General features: G+C 44.3%; 1 protein-coding gene across 2 annotated transcripts in view; it reads right to left on the bottom strand.

Annotated features, from left to right (window-relative positions):
• The window catches only part of PLPPR2 (phospholipid phosphatase related 2), a 16118-nt gene extending 1693 nt beyond the window's left edge, over positions 1-14425 (bottom strand). The window contains exons 1-7 of one of the 2 annotated variants that reach the window (XM_018571739.1): positions 14262-14425; positions 11651-11745; positions 8332-8520; positions 5963-6086; positions 4547-4797; positions 2471-2647; positions 958-1073 (exon numbers count right to left, since the gene is read on the bottom strand). In XM_018571739.1, the coding sequence (XP_018427241.1) occupies positions 958-1073; positions 2471-2647; positions 4547-4797; positions 5963-6086; positions 8332-8520; positions 11651-11745; positions 14262-14271 (962 nt within the window). In that variant the 5' untranslated portion in view covers positions 14272-14425. Of the gene's footprint in view, positions 1-954; positions 1074-2470; positions 2648-4546; positions 4798-5962; positions 6087-8331; positions 8521-11650; positions 11746-14261 lie in introns of both variants that reach the window. The other variant, XM_018571740.1, reaches the window with a different exon arrangement.
• Between the last annotated feature and the right edge of the window lie 3508 nt (positions 14426-17933).

Below are 17933 nucleotides of genomic sequence, written 5' to 3' on the forward strand. Positions count from 1 at the left end.
CCCCATCCCTCACCAATCTAACCAACCATGCCCATTGTCCCCATCCCTCACCAATCTAACCAACCATGCCCATAGTCCCCATCCCTCACCAATCTAACCAACCATGCCCATAGTCCCCATCCCTCACCAATCTAACCAACCATGCCCATAGTCCCCATCCCTTGCCTTACAGCTAGTCTACCACTTTATCAAAGTGTCTAAAATATGAATGAATCAGGTCTCATCCTTTATTCCACAACTGCTCGTCTTCCTATGCAAGTTTATGGGCCCCATTCACACCTAGGCATTGTGTAGCTGCTTTCCCTAAGCCTGGCCATACACTATGTCGCTGAATAAGAAAAAAACTTTAAATGCCCCTATCCACAGAAACAGCATGGATGTGGAAATTCCCCACCCCTGCTGGGCTATTGTATTCTAAAACCGGCGTCTGTTCAACTTTTGTTGAATAATGGGGGGTTCGAACGGGTTGAATTTCGGTAATGTCAGTAGGATTTAGTCGAAATGCTACCAGTGTATGGCCAGCTTAGGCGCAACAACTTTCAACAAGAGGAATTGCATTGTTTTCAATGGCTCCTGTTCTCAGCTGGGCGTTGTGCCACTTGTGGCCAGTCAGTACATGAGCTTCTTTTGGAGAATAATTGTGTGCTTTGGCCTCATGGATTTTATGGGAGCACCTGAAAAACTGTTAAAAAATTTGCTTGTTTACATAAGTTTTTTAGGCGCGCCCATTTAAAAGTCTATGGGGCCAAAAACACACGATTCTACTCCTGTACTACAAGTTGTGCATGAAAACGTTTCAAAAAGCAAAAAAAGGTCTCTAGGTGTGCTCACCCTTAGGTGCGAAGGAAGCCTGAGTCTGGTTCTTATGAGGCTGTAGAGTCAGTTCTTATTTCAGACTCTCTGATAAATGAGAACTGTTCCTCTTTTCTCACTAGGTCCCCCCTTACCACACTTAACTTTTCACGTGCCGCAGGATGAAGGTTCTCAGGTACAGGGACCTCATCCTCTTCTTTCTGATGTAACTCCTTCTCCTCGGAGGTGGAGCTCCCGAAATTATTCAATACACAGGTAACCTGGTGTGAGGGGCATTCAAAGACAGTGCTGTTATAGCTGGGCAATCAAGCAATTCCTTTTTCCTCTTTTTCAGTTATCTCTTTTCTGCCCTCAATCTACTCTTCTTAGAGGACTATAAAATCTGAATGGCATTTTATTCCATACAGATGAAACAGTAGAACATTTACTGCATAAACAGATATCTTACAAAGTGCCCAGGGACCATGGCGTTCACATCAATAGCTTAGGATACTGGGAATACAAAGGGACTCTGATGATTGGGACCACATCTGGACCTGCCCCTCTGCAAGCTCAGCCGCAGTGTCGACCTCAGAGCCCACTTATAAGTTACTCATGTGCTGGTACTTTGTCCCACATACAATCTCTAGGGGGCCTCCCAGCACACCCTTTAAACTGCTTTAGGAGCTGTCAAGCAGATGGCATGTGTGTCCCTATCTGGTGGGATTGTCCAGGCGTATTCCAACTCTAGTCCAATATTTACCATAATGGTCATGGGTTCTCCACTCCAGAAGGACCACTGTGTTACTCTCCTAAATAAGGTTTGAACAATGAAGATCACCAGCACACGAAGGATGAGATAAATCCAAGTGTTCTTTTATTCAAAGAAGCATGTCACAAGTGTTTAAGGAGCCAAAGTTTCGGGACCACGCAGGGTCCCTTCATCAGGGCAAACATAGTCACTATGGTCATTGTTCACTATGTTTGGCCTGATGAAGGGACCCTGCGTGGTTTCTGAAACATTGGCTCCTTAAACACTTGTGACATGCTTCTTTGAATAAAAGAACACTTGGATTTATCTCATCCTTCGTGTGCTGGTGATCTTCATTGTTCAAACCTTGGATTTGCATGGCGCCATCCGTGGACATCACTATGAGCGCCATCAAAAAACTACCTATGTTCGCCATTGCTGTATGGTGTGTAGGGGATACCTCGTTTTACTCTCCTAAATAAGACACTGGGAGGTTTCTCCCAGAATCAATGTAAGCACATGTTTACGGCTGCTAAGCGGGTGATTACATGTTGATGGAAGACCCCCACACTTTCTCTTTGGCTATTTTTTAATAATAGGTCTCATACCATGCTCTTTGAAAAGCTCACAGCTCATCAAGATGACACAATGGGCATATGAAATGCTATATGGACTCCTTGGATAGATAGCTTTCCCCCAGTCTGTTTTAGAAGGGACTCCCTACACCTATGACCGGACCTGTTCAGGATGCTACCCAAACCTTTGAAGATAGGTTTATATTCTTATCTGTCTATTTCTAGATTGACACCATATACATTTTATTTGTGTTTTTAGCTTTTTTGCCTAGAGCCCGGCTTTTAGATCTACATATTCTACATATCCATACTTTGCTGCTTTCCTCTACATCACGCAATCCTCAGTTCTTACTAGGAACACAGCAATAGCAGATCCAACCACAGTGCCAGCAAGAACATCCCTCCAGTGGTTCCGGTACTCAGCAACACGCAGCAGACAGAGCAGCCATGACGGGGAGAGGAGAGTCAGACACAGGGATGGTTTCACCAGCCGAGATCCTTTTATCTTCAGGACCAGCGTGACGTACATCTGTAGAAGTACAAATTATACAGATATCACCTGAGAATATTTTTATGTCAGTCAACTTTTTGGGGAGGTGTGCCAAAAGGGTCATAAAGGCCCTCAACTAAAATACTGTAACTTCAAAACCCAAGTGAAGCACTCTGCAAGCAGAGTTCCAATATAAGTTCATTACTTATGTTTTACCAGCAACAAAACAAGTTATTATGTAAGCCGGGGTAACTAACTCCCTCATTATAACTGAAGTAAAAATTCTCTAATGAAAAATTTACAGCAAAACTGACAGATACAATGCCCAAATTTAAGAAAAGCTGTGAATTGGGTGGGTGGTTGTGTTCCCAAATACCTCAGAAAACTTAGGGGCGCTCTTTCTTTCTCTTCTCCTCTTTTCTTTCCTTCGCCTTTCTCTGCTCCTTTCTCTCCTTCTCCTATTTCTCCCTCTTTTTTATCCTTCTCTTTTCTCTCCTTCTCATTTCTTTCCTTCTCCTTTCTCTCATGTGTTCTTCTTCTCCTTTCTCTCCTTCTCCTTTCTCTCTTTCCTCTCCTTCTCTTCTCTCTCCTTCTTTTTTCCCTCCTCTTTTTCCTCTCCTCTTTTCTCTCTTTTCTCCTCTTTTTCTCTCCCTTCTTTCTCTTCCTTTCTCTCCTCTTTTCTCTTTTTCTCCTCTATCCTTCCGTTTCCCATCTCTACTCCCTCTCCCTTCCTTTCCCACTCAATTCCTCACTTTTCCTACATCTGCAATCTTAATTCACTAATTCCCCATCCTATTTCTTATCACTTGACTGGATTCCTAACCACAGTATGTCCCTGTGATATGTTCTAGTGACATTGAAATGACGAAGTCATACATGCCTGTCAATGTTTATGATGTTTACAAGCAGATGTGTATTTGGGGTTTCTGTATCTTTTGCTTTATATTTCCATAACTCAATAACAATATAGAACAAGAAAAATACTAAACCTTCACTAGACACTGAAAAGTTGTCATATTTCCCCAGATTACAATCCCATTAGGTGAAAGGCCTAGAAAGGATTACTCCTTGTTATGTTACCTCTGACAGCTGGTGCATTGATGCTGAACAATGCCACTGTGTGCCTGCATTGTGGACTTGATACCATACTACCCGGAAATTATACTTTTTGTTATATATGATGGAGCGCTTCCCATTTACATACTTGCCATTAACATGACTACACAGAGTGGGCAATAAAGGAGTATAGAAGGCAATCTGACCCACCGGGAGCAGGGGCCTGGTCATTGATTGCAGTACCGTATTCCACGCCCTTGGCTCCTACTCTAATTGCTGGTGGGCTTCCAGCGAGGTCTCTAGGTCTGCCCTTGGCTGCAGCTATTAATAAGTCAGGCAGCAGTCTTATTTCACTGTTTGTTATGCACAAGAAATTAAATCTCACAGAGAGAGTGATACCTCAGCTCTGTCCCCTAGAATTGAAAGCCTGGGAGCAAAAATCTGGTCAGTAAATCTGCTGGTTGGTTTAACAGGCTGGCATGCACTGCATGAAACTTATTGGTTGATTATTGATGGATTGGCCCTTTAATTTATTGGCACTCATTCTCATGCCATGTATCGTTAAACACAATGGGGGAAATGTATCAAAACTAGTAGACAAAATCTGGAGCTGCTGTGAACGGTAACCAATCGGCTTCTCTGTTCAGTTTGCTCAGGTAAGAATTGAAAATGAGAGAGAGAAGCTGATTGGTTGCCATTCATAGCTGCTCCAGATTTTGTCTGCTCCAGTCTTGATAAGTCCCCCTCACTGTGCTTGTGGTATGAAATTATCTGTAAGCAGAACTGTCTGAGTTTCTTCATTGGCTTGTAAAATGACAGTTGGAACTTTATTGGTTGTTATGGGAAGACAAACAGATCTCTAGGTGTATGTATAGGACTCACCGTGGTGTAAACAGCAGCGTATGCTCCTAAAGCTGCTGGCTTGGAGGGGAAAGCTTTGCGAGCCTCGGTGATGAGCTCGGGGTCACCAGTGCAGGCGTACAGCGAGGACACATACTGTAAGTGGGACACACAGCCCAGAGCTGTGTAATTGGGGCGACACACGGACAAGAAGTGAGGAGCCTGGTTTCCAGTGACCGTCTGAACGGCTCCAGCAAAGATTACTGTGCAGAACAACCCAAAAGAAAAGAGTCCTGGGGAGCAAAGACAAGAGAAAAATGCGATTATCCACACACAGATAGTGGATTTATATTCTTTGCAGCTATTGAGAAATATATTATAATGATTGTTTTTGTGCCCAGAGTTCACATTTTAAAATTATAAAGATACAGCAGACTTGAAATACAACCACCCTGGGAGTTTGAAACCTGGCCCCCTCAATCTGCACATGTGAGCTTGTAGCTCTATAGTTGGCAGCCCTGGCCTGCCCTCTCAAGCCTTTCTATTGCTCTCCCAATATGATGCTCTTGTACTGGGTCAACCATTGACGGGCAGTGGCAGTGAGACATCTGCGAGACCTCAAATAAATCACCCCCTGAGATAACGCACTGTGATACCTTCCCAAATCACCGGATGGGTGTTAGCAGCACTCCCATTGTGAAAGTTGTATTACCATTTCTTGCAGTAGTAGGGTATAGTACCATTAGGGAAATGCAGGAAGTTTGGAGTTTATTAGAAACCCTTTATAGTCTAAATTAAAGCCCATCTCTGGGTAAACCAAAAAACTACTCCTGTAGTGGGGCTACCCCTGAAATGCAAGGGTTAGGTGCTTGTTTTTGTCTAGGGGCTGGATTAAAGAAGATTTATCCAATCCCTGCTCCTGCCGGCTCCCTCTTGACCTCTAGTCCGGTCCCCACAACCTCTTCTCCCTGATGCTCCGGTGGTCTAAGGACCACTGACATCATCAAGTCTAATGCAGGTTCCATAGACATTCCACCATAGACATGGTGGGGGAAAGGAGGACAATGCTGACCTCCGGGGGATTGGGGATCAGGTGAGTAAATCTGCTATTCTTAGGTCCCCTAGACGAAAATTAGTACTTAACCCTTGCAATGCTGGTGTAGCCCCACAGCAAGGGTAGTTTTTGTTTTTGTTTTCCCGGAGATGGGTTTAGTTGTTAAAGATACAAGCTTTCAGGGTGCTTTAGATCCATTCTTCAGGCTTTACACATTTCCCTTGTATCACATGAACTCCAAACTTTCTGCATTTCTATTTCTTCATAAAATAAAGAACCATCAGGTTCTATTGGCAAAAAAGAAGGGACAAAACCATCCACCTGCATATATCAACCTGCAGGAAAGCACCAGTCGGCCCAATGAACCAGATGAACAATACTTACATAATCCACTCCTCACTCACCCAGAATCCTGACCACACGACGCAGCAGAGGGTTGAAGAAGCAGCAGTCACCACATGAGATGACCTTCTCCTTTCTCCTCCATCGTGGGTTGATGAAGACCGCAGATACCTCTCCCAGCAAGATCTGTCGAGAAAAGAAATGTATCCTGCTCCATAAAGAACCCTGTCACTCAAACAGGGAGCATTTGGTTGGGGGTATACATGATTTCAGTGGACAGACCTTTCCATGGTACATTAAGGACTACTCACTCCACACACTCTGACTCAGAGATTCCAGCATAGTGAATAGTCCCCAATATCCCCACCTGCACATTCCTAAATGGCCAAGAGTAACATATACTCACCTTCCTTTCACTCTCCCACCACTCTATGAAAGGATAGTGTAGTGTGAGCTACAAGTCACTGGAGTTGTAGTTTACACAGGGTGATAGACACCCAATGTGATAGTGCTGATTGGTCCAGTGCTGTCACATGGCGTAGGTCCATGCTCCTCCATACCCGGAAGTACTGGGTATTACCTTAGCCTCCCGATGACAAACAGACCAGCAGGGGAGCAAAAGAAATGTTACTATATGCTGGGAAAGGGGGTGAAAGCAAACCTTTTGATAAGCAAACCTCAGGTTCTCTTGAACGTACAGGACCACCTGAAGGTTAAGCCATCCCTCCCCTACAACCCTTTAAAGTATACCTAAAGCAAACATTTTTTTTGTTATTTTGGATATAGTATGGGGGGAAAACTGCTTTCAGTTTCTTTTTTGCCATCTGTGTCTCAGAGAGATTTCACTTCACTTCTTGTCCTGTAGAGTCAGCAGGAAGTGAGAGGATATCTTTCCAATGTGAGGGGAACCCCCCTCTCTGACAGTTGTCATGGGATCAAGTAGGGATGCACCCATACTGTTTTTTTGGCATCGAATACGAGTACTAATATTTGTTTTTTGGTACTCCCTGGTACTGAATATCGATACCAGCATCCCAAGGTAGCGTGGGCCTGGCTAATCAGGAAGCCCAGCTGTCTCTCTTCCCTGTCTATCCTGGCTGTCTCTCCTCACGCATCCTCCTGGCTGTCTCTTCTTTTCTCTCTCTCTCTCATGGCTGTCTCTTCTTGCTCTCCTTCCCTGTCTCTCCTTGTTCTCTCTCCTTGCTGCCTCTCCTCGTTCTCTCCCCTGGCTGTCTCTCCTCGCTCCCTCCTGGCTGTCTCTCCTCGCTCCCTCCTGGCTGTCTCTCCTCGCTCTCTCCTGGCTGTCTCTCCTTGCTCTCTCTCCTGGCTGTCTCTCCTTGCTCTCTCCCCTGGCTGTCTCTCCTCGCTCTCCCATGGCTGTCTCTCTCATGGCTGTCTCTCCTCGTTCTCTCTCCTGGCTGCCTCTCCTCGTTCTCTCCCCTGGCTGTCTCTCCTCGCTCCCTCCTGGCTGTCTCTCGCTCTCTCCTAGCTGTCTCTCCTTTTTCTCTGGCTGTCTCTCCTCACTCTCTCTCCTGGCTCTCTCCTTGCTCTCTCCCCTGGTTGTCTCTCCTCGCTCTCCTATGGCTGTCTCTCTCCTGGCTGTCTCTCCTTTTTCTCTCCTCGCTTTCTATCCTGGCTGCCTCTCTCCTGGCTCTCGCCACACTTTCTCTCCTGGCTGTCTCTCTCATGGCTGTCTCTCCTTTTTCTCTCCTCGCTCTCTCTCCTGGCTGCCTATCTCTCTCTCCTGGTTGCCTCTCCCTCTGGCTGTCTCTCCTCGCTCTCAATCCTGGGTGCTTCTCTTTGCTCTCTCCTGTACTGTATACTCTCAAAAAAATTGCCGCGCGGCAGTAGAGTGTTCGATTTTGTCTTGAAGAAAAGGTGGGAACCCTATGCAGAAAGGTATGGTAAGGCGATAATGTGGGAGCGATCACATGCAGGGAGACCACAGGCAATATCGGAGACTAGTCCCTTGCCCTCTGCATGCCTTTTCTAGGCACCACTTTTCAGAGTTCAGTTCTTGAAAATGTACACGGATTGTTGGGTTTATATCTACTTTTCCCCGTTTTCCATTATACACTGCAGCCGCTCTTAATGCATATTGCAGTTGATGTCTAATGTAGAAACATTGTATGATATCAACATAACAGAATGAAATAAAAGGAGACATCTGGATAAAAGTGAATGGCATCTACTAATATACACGGACAACAAGGATAAAGTGAAGTGGACTGTGGATGCTCTAGGCTCAGACAACCGCTGTAGCGGAGTACCACTGCCCAGTCCTGTGTGCGAGGAGGGGGCAGCTCCCACTCTCATACTGTCATAACCCATCACATCAATGAGTTTCAGTGTGTCTATGTCTCGCACACAGTTCTCAGCTATGGAGTAGGCACAGTCCTCAGTATCACTGCAAAACTGATGTCATATTTACCGTCAGGACAGGCAGCACGGTGATCAGGGGGTACAGCAGACGTGGCGGGGCCCGGCTGGTGCTCTCCGGACCTGGGTATGGCTTGGACAAGGTGCTGTCGTAACAGAAGAAACCCTGGGAGTGTACAGGAAAGGTGTCCGTGTATTCAAAGTGGTAGGAGAGGATGACGGTTCCAGCCATCAGGACAAGCTGAAAATAGAGCATCTTCTCAGACCGCAACAGGGGCAATTACCAGAAGAGGGACAATACAGAAATCATAAGCAGGTAGACAGAAGAGTGAAAGCGGGACAGGAGAGACTGAAAATCTTCAAAGATTGGAAGGAAAGGTAAGACGAAGGAGCTTCAAAAGTAAAACTTGGAAAAAGATTAAAGAGCGGACAGAGACACAAACCAGAGGGCACCCTCGGGTACAAACCAGATCAAGAATAAAAGAGACAGAACAGGGGGCAACAAAAGATCACAGCAGCAGAGAAAACAAATCAGAAAGCACATAAAAAGATTGTTAGACAGATAGGCACAACACAGACTATGGGAATGGGGGAAACTGGTACACAGAAGGGTCAGAGAACGAGACAAAAGAAACCGAGTCAGAAAGAAACACAACAAGGCAACACAGAAGAAGGCAAGAAGAGCAAAACAGATAAAACAGAACAACCACAGGGACAGAAGAGCAAACAGATCAAAAGAGACCCCAAAAGGACAGACAGAGAAAAGGAACAGAGACAGATTTTTGTCAGTTAAACAAAGATCAAGAGAGAAGAAGACAAATAATGAATCAAGACCAATGGCTACAATCAGACATACAGAAGGGGCAGAGACAGAAAAATGAACAGAATCAAAAGCACACAAATGGGGAAGATTTATAAAAAGTCGAACAGGGTTTGTTGTTCACTCTATTCTCGCACTGTCTGAAATGATGGGGAAAAAATGGAAGAATACAAATGAGAAAGATTCAAAGCCATTAAATGAAAGAAGAAATTATATGAAGGAAATTGTATGAACAGAGGAAGTAGCAAGCAGGAGAAAGACAGAGGCTGAGGATGTGACAAAGCATGCCAAGGTATGGAAAGAGGGGATGAGGGGAACAAGAACATTACATGGGAGACTGGAGATGTGGTAAAACGGAAAGGTGTACGTGGGAGAAACCAGAGTAGAGGACGACACAGTTGGACTGAGGAATAAAGTAGAAAAAAAAAGTAAATTAGATGAATGATGTTTGCCTAAAATTATAAATGATGTGAAGAAGGAGAAGATAGAAATTATGCGTTAGAGGAGTGAGGAGGCTGGAGAGAGACTGAGGAACCTCGGAGCAATCTTCACGTCATCTCACACTCCCTCAATGTATGTCTCACCCTCTCCACCCACATTATGTCACCATTCCCATCCACATCATGTTCCACTCTGCATCTATATCATTACCCACTCTCCATCCACATTATGACCCCCTCTCCATCAACATCATGTCCCACTTTCCATCAACATCCTGTCCCACTTTCCATCCATATCATCTCCCAGTCTACATTCACATGATGTTCCACTCTCCATACACATCATGCTCCACTCCCCATCCACAACATGTCACACTCTCCATCCACATTATGTTCCACTCTCCATACGCATCATGCTCCACTCTCCATGCACAACATGTCCCACTCTCCATCTACATAATGTTCCACTCTCCATGCACATCATGTACCACTCTCCATCCATATAATATCCCAGTCTACATCCACATCATGTTCCACTCTCCATCCACAACATGCATGCTTCTTCCACATCATGTTCCACTCTCTATCTACATCAAATCCCACTCTCCATCCACATTTTGTCCCAATCTCGATCTTCATCATGCCCCACTCTACATTCACATCATGTCACAATCTACATTCACATCATATTAGACTCTCCATCCACATTATTACACACTCTCCACCTACATCATGTAACACTCTCTACTCCCATCATGTAACACTCTCCACCCGCATTATGTCAGCCTTTTCATCCACATCATGCCCCACTCTACATCTACATAATGTTCCACTCTCTATCCACATCATGTCCCACTCTCCACCCACATCATGTCCCACTCTCCACCCACATCATGAAACACTCTCCACCCACATCATGTCCCAATCTCCATCCACATCAGATCACACTCTCCATCCATATCATGAAACACTCTCCATTCTCATTATGAAAGACTCTCCATCCACATCATGTAACACTCTCTACCCACATCATGCAAAACATGTTCTAACAGTAAAATGTAGTATTGCCTATAACAATCAGTGTCCAGTTCATTTGTACAGTCAACTTTTGGAAGTTCAAATGCAGCTTGGGTAAAAATACCTATATTTGTCTCCAGGATCATTTTAAAAATAAAAAAGTAGCTCTGGCTTCAATATTTACCCTATATATGGTGCAGTCCCTTGAACATTGACCCACTCATCGATCCAGTGCTGCTCACCATCTAAGTAGAATAATGCCCAGTGTCATTTAACCTTCTTTCTGTAAGCCCAAAGTGTCAAGGGCCCACCCTGGACGCAGAGGAGATGCTGCAGAGAGCGCTATGCAGCATTCAGGATCCCCCCATAGCTGAATAAAGAAGAAGGTGAAGAGGACCTGTGAAGCCCCTGGGCCGGGCTGAAGATACCTTGAAATATGGTAAGTATGCAGATTACGTGTTTATATTACTTTTATGGGTCAAAGGTGCCACAATATGGGGTGAAGGGAGCAGATGATTTTGGCACCAACTCAAAACAAATCTTTGGGTGCTAGTTTGGTATATTTAGCAAATTCAACACATCAAATTTTAAAGCATTTTAATTCAAGGAATAATCCCTCATTAGAAGTGTTCTGTATTGTGCAGAGATTATTTGCAAACATCAAGTTCCTAAGATGTTGCCATCACCAAGTGGAAATTTTTATTTTGTGAGATTACTCAAAATCGTATTTAGACACATTAGCACAAGACTGGGGCCAAATTTGCACTTGTGTTGGAGATATTTTATACCTATTTTCATCAAAGTCTGTTTCTTTCCAACACTTTTTTTTCCTAACAATAAGCAACCATCACATCCATCCATTGTCACACTAAATCCACACAAACTGGCATGACAAGCCATGTTCACTGGGCTCTACTGTTCACACTCTGATGGGCAATAAGTTACATCACCACCAGCATTGTCCGGGCACTATGACAGGGGAAGGGAGAGCAGGAAGATGAGTGTATTGAAGGAGAGAGGACAGAAAATGAACACAGATAAGACAGTAATGCTCTTATTGTAGGGACATTGTAGAAGACAGAATAAGGCAATACCTCTACAAAGAGGAAACATGGGATAATGGAGGCGCTGCTCTTAATCTCCGGCTCCTGTGTAGCCATGTGTGAGACGCAGCCTCTTCCAGCATAACCTGCAGCAAATACATATAGATTAGGCAGCTGGTGATGTTTGTACAGAAGACACAAAAATGTTATAATGCAATATATATTTAGAATGTACTCACAGCAGTCAGGAATGACTTACCAGTCAACACCACCAACATGACCCAACACTGTCTGTTCATTAGAATACAATTCTAGTATAGCACTGACATCATTCTGAACCTCCAACATGAGCTGACCACAGTCCATAGTTTTATTACAATTCTATGTAATTCCATACAGACATCTCATACTACAACATTGTCGGACCACTGCCCATGATACAGTATATGCTCAATACTATTTAAACACCTAACTCAAGCATAAGCAGACCATTAGATGTGATTATAATAGAATTCTAGAATAAAAGTAATATACATAGCAAAAAGACGGGTCGCTTAAAACTAGGGATGCACCGATACCGGTTCAGATACCAGTGCCGATACCGGTTCAGATACCAGTGCCGATACCAGTTCAGATACCAGTGCCGATACCAGTTCAGATACCAGTGCCGATACTTGGCATTTTCATGAGAACTACCAGGGTTGCAGTGGTTGCAGCTGGGTCCTGGCGCTCCACCACTGTCCTGATATCAGTAGTCTGTATTGTTTTAGAAAAACATGACAATAAACAAAACTGTATCAGTACTTGTGTCTGTGAGGACTTGGGCAAGTATCAGTACTTGTGTCTGTGAGGACTTGGGCAAGTATCAGTACTTGTGTCTGTGAGGACTTGGGCAAGTATCAGTACTTGTGTCTGTGAGGACTTGGGCAAGTATCAGTACTTGTGTCTGTGAGGACTTGGGCAAGTATCAGTACTTGTGTCTGTGAGGACTTGGGCAAGTATCAGTACTTGTGTCTGTGAGGACTTGGGCAAGTATCAGTACTTGTGTCTGTGAGGACTTGGGCAAGTATCAGTACTTGTGTCTGTGAGGACTTGGGCAAGTATCAGTACTTGTGTCTGTGAGGACTTGGGCAAGTATCAGTACTTGTGTCTGTGAGGACTTGGGCAAGTATCAGTACTTGTGTCTGTGAGGACTTGGGCAAGTATCAGTACTTGTGTCTGTGAGGACTTGGGCAAGTATCAGTACTTGTGTCTGTGAGGACTTGGGCAAGTATCAGTACTTGTGTCTGTGAGGACTTGGGCAAGTATCAGTACTTGTGTCTGTGAGGACTTGGGCAAGTATCAGTACTTGTGTCTGTGAGGACTTGGGCAAGTATCAGTACTTGTGTCTGTGAGGACTTGGGCAAGTATCAGTACTTGTGTCTGTGAGGACTTGGGCAAGTATCAGTACTTGTGTCTGTGAGGACTTGGGCAAGTATCAGTACTTGTGTCTGTGAGGACTTGGGCAAGTATCAGTACTTGTGTCTGTGAGGACTTGGGCAAGTATCAGTACTTGTGTCTGTGAGGACTTGGGCAAGTATCAGTACTTGTGTCTGTGAGGACTTGGGCAAGTATCAGTACTTGTGTCTGTGAGGACTTGGGCAAGTATCAGTACTTGTGTCTGTGAGGACTTGGGCAAGTATCAGTACTTGTGTCTGTGAGGACTTGGGCAAGTATCAGTACTTGTGTCTGTGAGGACTTGGGCAAGTATCAGTACTTGTGTCTGTGAGGACTTGGGCAAGTATCAGTACTTGTGTCAGTGAGTACTTGGACAGGTATCAGTACTTGTACTCGCAAAACTGGTATCAGTGCATCCCACATATATACATACCATATGCAGCATATGCAAATAAATGGCTCCATACACATAGCTGCGTATGGAGCCGTATATTTGCGTAGCGTAAAAATGCGCAAAAACAGAATGGAACCAAGATGCGTCCGGGCAGCTTATTTATGATTAACCAGTTGACATCCGCGGTGTTAAACCCCCTTCCCATCCAGGCCATTTTTCAGTATTCAGCGAGCGCATATACTCGTGTTTGCACGCATATACGCGCGTACAGTTCATTAACATTTTTATTACGAATTATGCATTGTGGGATTGCAAATAGTGCACGCATATACGCACATACGCTCGTATATACATGTATATACGCAATATACAATATTGCTCTTCCGTTGTGTGTGAATGAGGCCTTAGTCTTTTGCATTCTATGCAGACAAACTGTACAACAAAATACAAAATTGCTAGATCACCCTTACTCTTCAAGAGCCGGGTTACTGTAATAAGATCTTACAGGGGTAATAAGACACTCAGGAGCCGGGTTACTGTAATATGATGTTACAGGGGTAATAAGACACTCAGGAGCCGTGTTACTGTAATAAGATGTCACAGGGGTAATAAGACACTCAGGAGCCGGGTTACTGTAATAAGATGTCACAGGGGTAATAAGACACTCAGGAGCCGGGTTACTGAGTTACTGTTGACATCATTATAAGAGACGTGTGATGTTATGAAGAATGGGGGGATTCTAAATTATTATTGATGCAGTTTTGGTATCAGTGAGATGGGAATCCCCTCATAATTAGTGTGCCCTCTCCATCCCACCATCTTATTACAGACCTGCTGACATGTTCCAGATATTCCCTCCCTATCACGCTCCGGGGTATCAGCTCAGGGGCAGCAGAGACAGCTGGCCGCCATTCCACTTTCCTCCCAGAATAGAGGCAGCGAGGATAACGAGCGGGTACTGGGGGGGATGGAGGAGAGGGAGAAGAGGGATATGGAGAGGGAAAGCGAGAAAAATTAGTGGGGTGGAAAAGGGACAGCACGTAAACAGAGGATGGAGAGGAAAGGACAAGTGACGGGGTTAAATTATAAATGGCTAATGAGATAACTGGGGCTGTGATGAAATAAGGGAATATAGGGTAGGAGAATGGAGGTGATAGAGATGGAGGGGGAACAATGAGCAGGATACAGCGATGGAGGGAAGAAGAGGAGGAGTGTAACAGCTGTAGGGGATTCATTAGTAAGCTGACGGCATATGTTTTGTGATCCTAACACCCACCTCTCCGTACCTGAGCGCAGCTATTGGATCAGCGCCCCCTAATGTTTAATTTGGGAACAAGTCAAAAAGTGAACATTGCAGCATTTATCGGTTATGGAGTAATTGCATTGCAAACTGTTATTAAATAGGACAGTATAATGATATACTGTATACATATATGTATAAAATGTTGTAATACTGTATGTTGTGTTGCAGTGCTACTCATGCTGACTGGCAACCCAATGCACTATTATAGAAATAGAAATAAAGGGTGCCGGTTGTATTAACAGGTCCTCAGTGGCAGGCTGCATTCTACATACTTACTCCTGACCCCTGCACTGTACATTAGATACTACTGACCTCTTGACTGCAACTGACATACTTCTGACCCCTGCACTGTACATTACATACTACTGACCTCTGCACTGCAACTTACGTACTACAACCCCTACACTGTACATTGCATACTTTTGACCTCTGCATTGCAACTTACATACTACTGATCTCCACACTGTGCGTTACATATTACTGACCTCCTCACTGAGCTTTACATACTACAGATCTCCGCACTGTGCATAACATACTACTGATCTCTACACTGTGCGTTACATAGTACTGACCTTTGCACAGTACCTTACCTACTACTGACCCCTGCACTGTACATTACATACTACTGACCTCTACACGGTGCGTTACAAACTACTGATCTCCACACTGTGCCTTACATGCTACTGACCTGTGCATTACCTACTCCTGACCTCTGCGTCACATACTACTGACCTCTGAATTCTGCATTATGTACTACTGATCTCTGAACTCTACATTACTTGCGCTTAACCACTACATTCTGTGTTACAATACATACTACTGGCTTCTGCATTACTTCTGACCTCTAAACTCTGCATTACATACTACTGACCCCTGCAGTCTGTGTTACTTACTACTGAACCCTGTGTTACTAATGACCCCTGAACTCTGCGTTACTAATGACCCCTGAACTCTGCATTACTAATGACAAAACATACCCTTCAAACCTTCTTTACTTTTCAATGGAGCCTTGCCAGGTTATCTCTTTTAAAGAAAAAGCTTTGCTGCACCCTGGTGATCTTTGATCTCTACCATATTGTTCCGGTAGCTCTCCGCCGCTCTAGTGTTGCCTTCTCCAGGCCTAAGTCTTCTAAGCCAAAAGAAATGCAATATAAGCGCATACTAATTGCATCGAATTGGCTTGAGAACACATAGGATCAGGCTGCTTCTGACTTGCTTCTGAGTCTGACACCTTTGTACATCAACCCTTCTATACAGTACATTAGAATGGATTTATAATGAGCAGTTGTAGGGGTTTGATTTTTTGTTATGGTGGCATACTCAGATCCTGTTGCTGCCACTACAACATAGCAGCAGCAGTCTCAGATCCTGCCGCTGCCACCACAATGTGACGAATGTGCCCCCATCCTGTGCAGAGTTTCATGCTTATAGGACAACAATATAAGCACCAGCAGTATAAAAGGGATCATCACTGGGATCGGTTAACTCAACAGGTAACCCTTTACACACCAAATGGTAGCCGTCATGATGCGTTTTAATGGAAGCACACACTGTTCACAATATTTGCTATAGCAGTTCTCACTTTTAAGAAATGTCTGAGAAACTTGCTGCCACACCAGACAGGAATATTGCAGAGTTTAAAATATGGTAGCTGTCTTCAAAGAGGCAAGGGTTCATTAATTCCTCAGCATATAAAGATTTTGGTTAGATTTCGGTTACCGATTTTAAATATTGATGAAAAGAAAAAAACAGCGTAAGACAATATTTATAGAAAATGTATTCCAAAACCAGACAATAGTAACAGTAAAATAAACGGGATCAAAGCGGAGAAGTCCCTAACGTTTGTCTGGCCTCGGTTCCTGTGCAACATGCTCAGAGTCCGGTTCAGACAGAGTCATTGGCTCTCACAAATGGCTCTCAGCATTTTGGTATGCTTCTTATGGAAAGAGAGAGCTGCAGCTGCCAAGTGCAGCAGGTTTTTGTTGACCCTTAGAGGGTGTCACTGAGCAAACCCCACCCATTCAAAAGAGATTTAGGAGTGCAGAAGTGTTTCATTATCATTCAGTGGACACTCCCTTATAGCCTACAACCATATTTTACAGATGGCATGGTTTTTCAAATTGTCGATCTCCGGGAGGCACGGTTTTACAATCCGACAACCAAAGTATTATTAAATGGAATTAAATCAATATTTGATAAATATGATATTGATCGAACGCATATACGGCTTCTGAGATTTAATGTGTCCCATCCGCCTTCTGTACATTATAGCATTGGTATCAAACTGATTGTTATTCTCTTATACATTTGTGTAAACACTTGTTGCGCCATCGCAGCAATCATAGCAATAATCATGGACATTTTATGAAACTTAGCTCTGGGCACCTCTGTACATTAGTATGGGTCACTATCCCCAGTCTGACAGATGTGTATTCCTCCGGACTATTTACCATAGGGCTGTCTCCAGCCAGTCTCTGGTTTTCCAGCTTCTAAGTATGGTTCAGAAGAGTCAGTTTGGCCTTTACAACAGGGCTCATTAACAGGCTGTGCAGAGCCTGGAATGTTTTTTTTTTTAAATTATGTATTTTATGAAATATGAATATCCATACAAAGACACTGAATATACACAACAATATACATCCAATCAAAAAACTATATCCTAATGCAGATAGTGGGTATTAACTAGGAAGCATGGATCCCAATTATTTTCAAGTTTTATAAACAGCATACAATAACAGGAAGGGAAGGCAGCAAGGAAGAAGGTTAGAAAAAATAATAGACACATTTGTTCCTTCTGTCCCCACTGGAAGGCCGTGCCTCAACTGTAAGGGCCCTGTTACACTATCAGGAGTGCGTTTCACCTCTGGAACACACTGGAACTCAACCCAACCGGCTCAGTTTTTTTTGGGGTGGGAGGGGGCGTGGCAGTGCTTTGAACTCAATGGCACCGCAGCCACACACCCCACCCGCGGTGCGATCGCCGGCACCCGAACACGTGGCACATTAGTGCCTGCGTTCCGGTCCAGTGCTATCTGCAGAAAATTCTGCAAACACTATTGTTTGCAGATAGCACTGGACCAGAGCGCAGGCACTAATGTGCCACGCGTTCGGTTGTCGGCGATCGCACTGTGGTCGAGTGCGTGGCTACGGTGCTATTGAGTTCATTGCACCATCACGCCCCCTCCCGCCCCCAAAAAAGC

Source organism: Nanorana parkeri, unplaced genomic scaffold (assembly GCF_000935625.1).
Source record: "Nanorana parkeri isolate BGI_ZX_2015 unplaced genomic scaffold, ASM93562v1 scaffold1825, whole genome shotgun sequence".
Classification (NCBI taxonomy): domain Eukaryota; kingdom Metazoa; phylum Chordata; class Amphibia; order Anura; family Dicroglossidae; genus Nanorana; species Nanorana parkeri.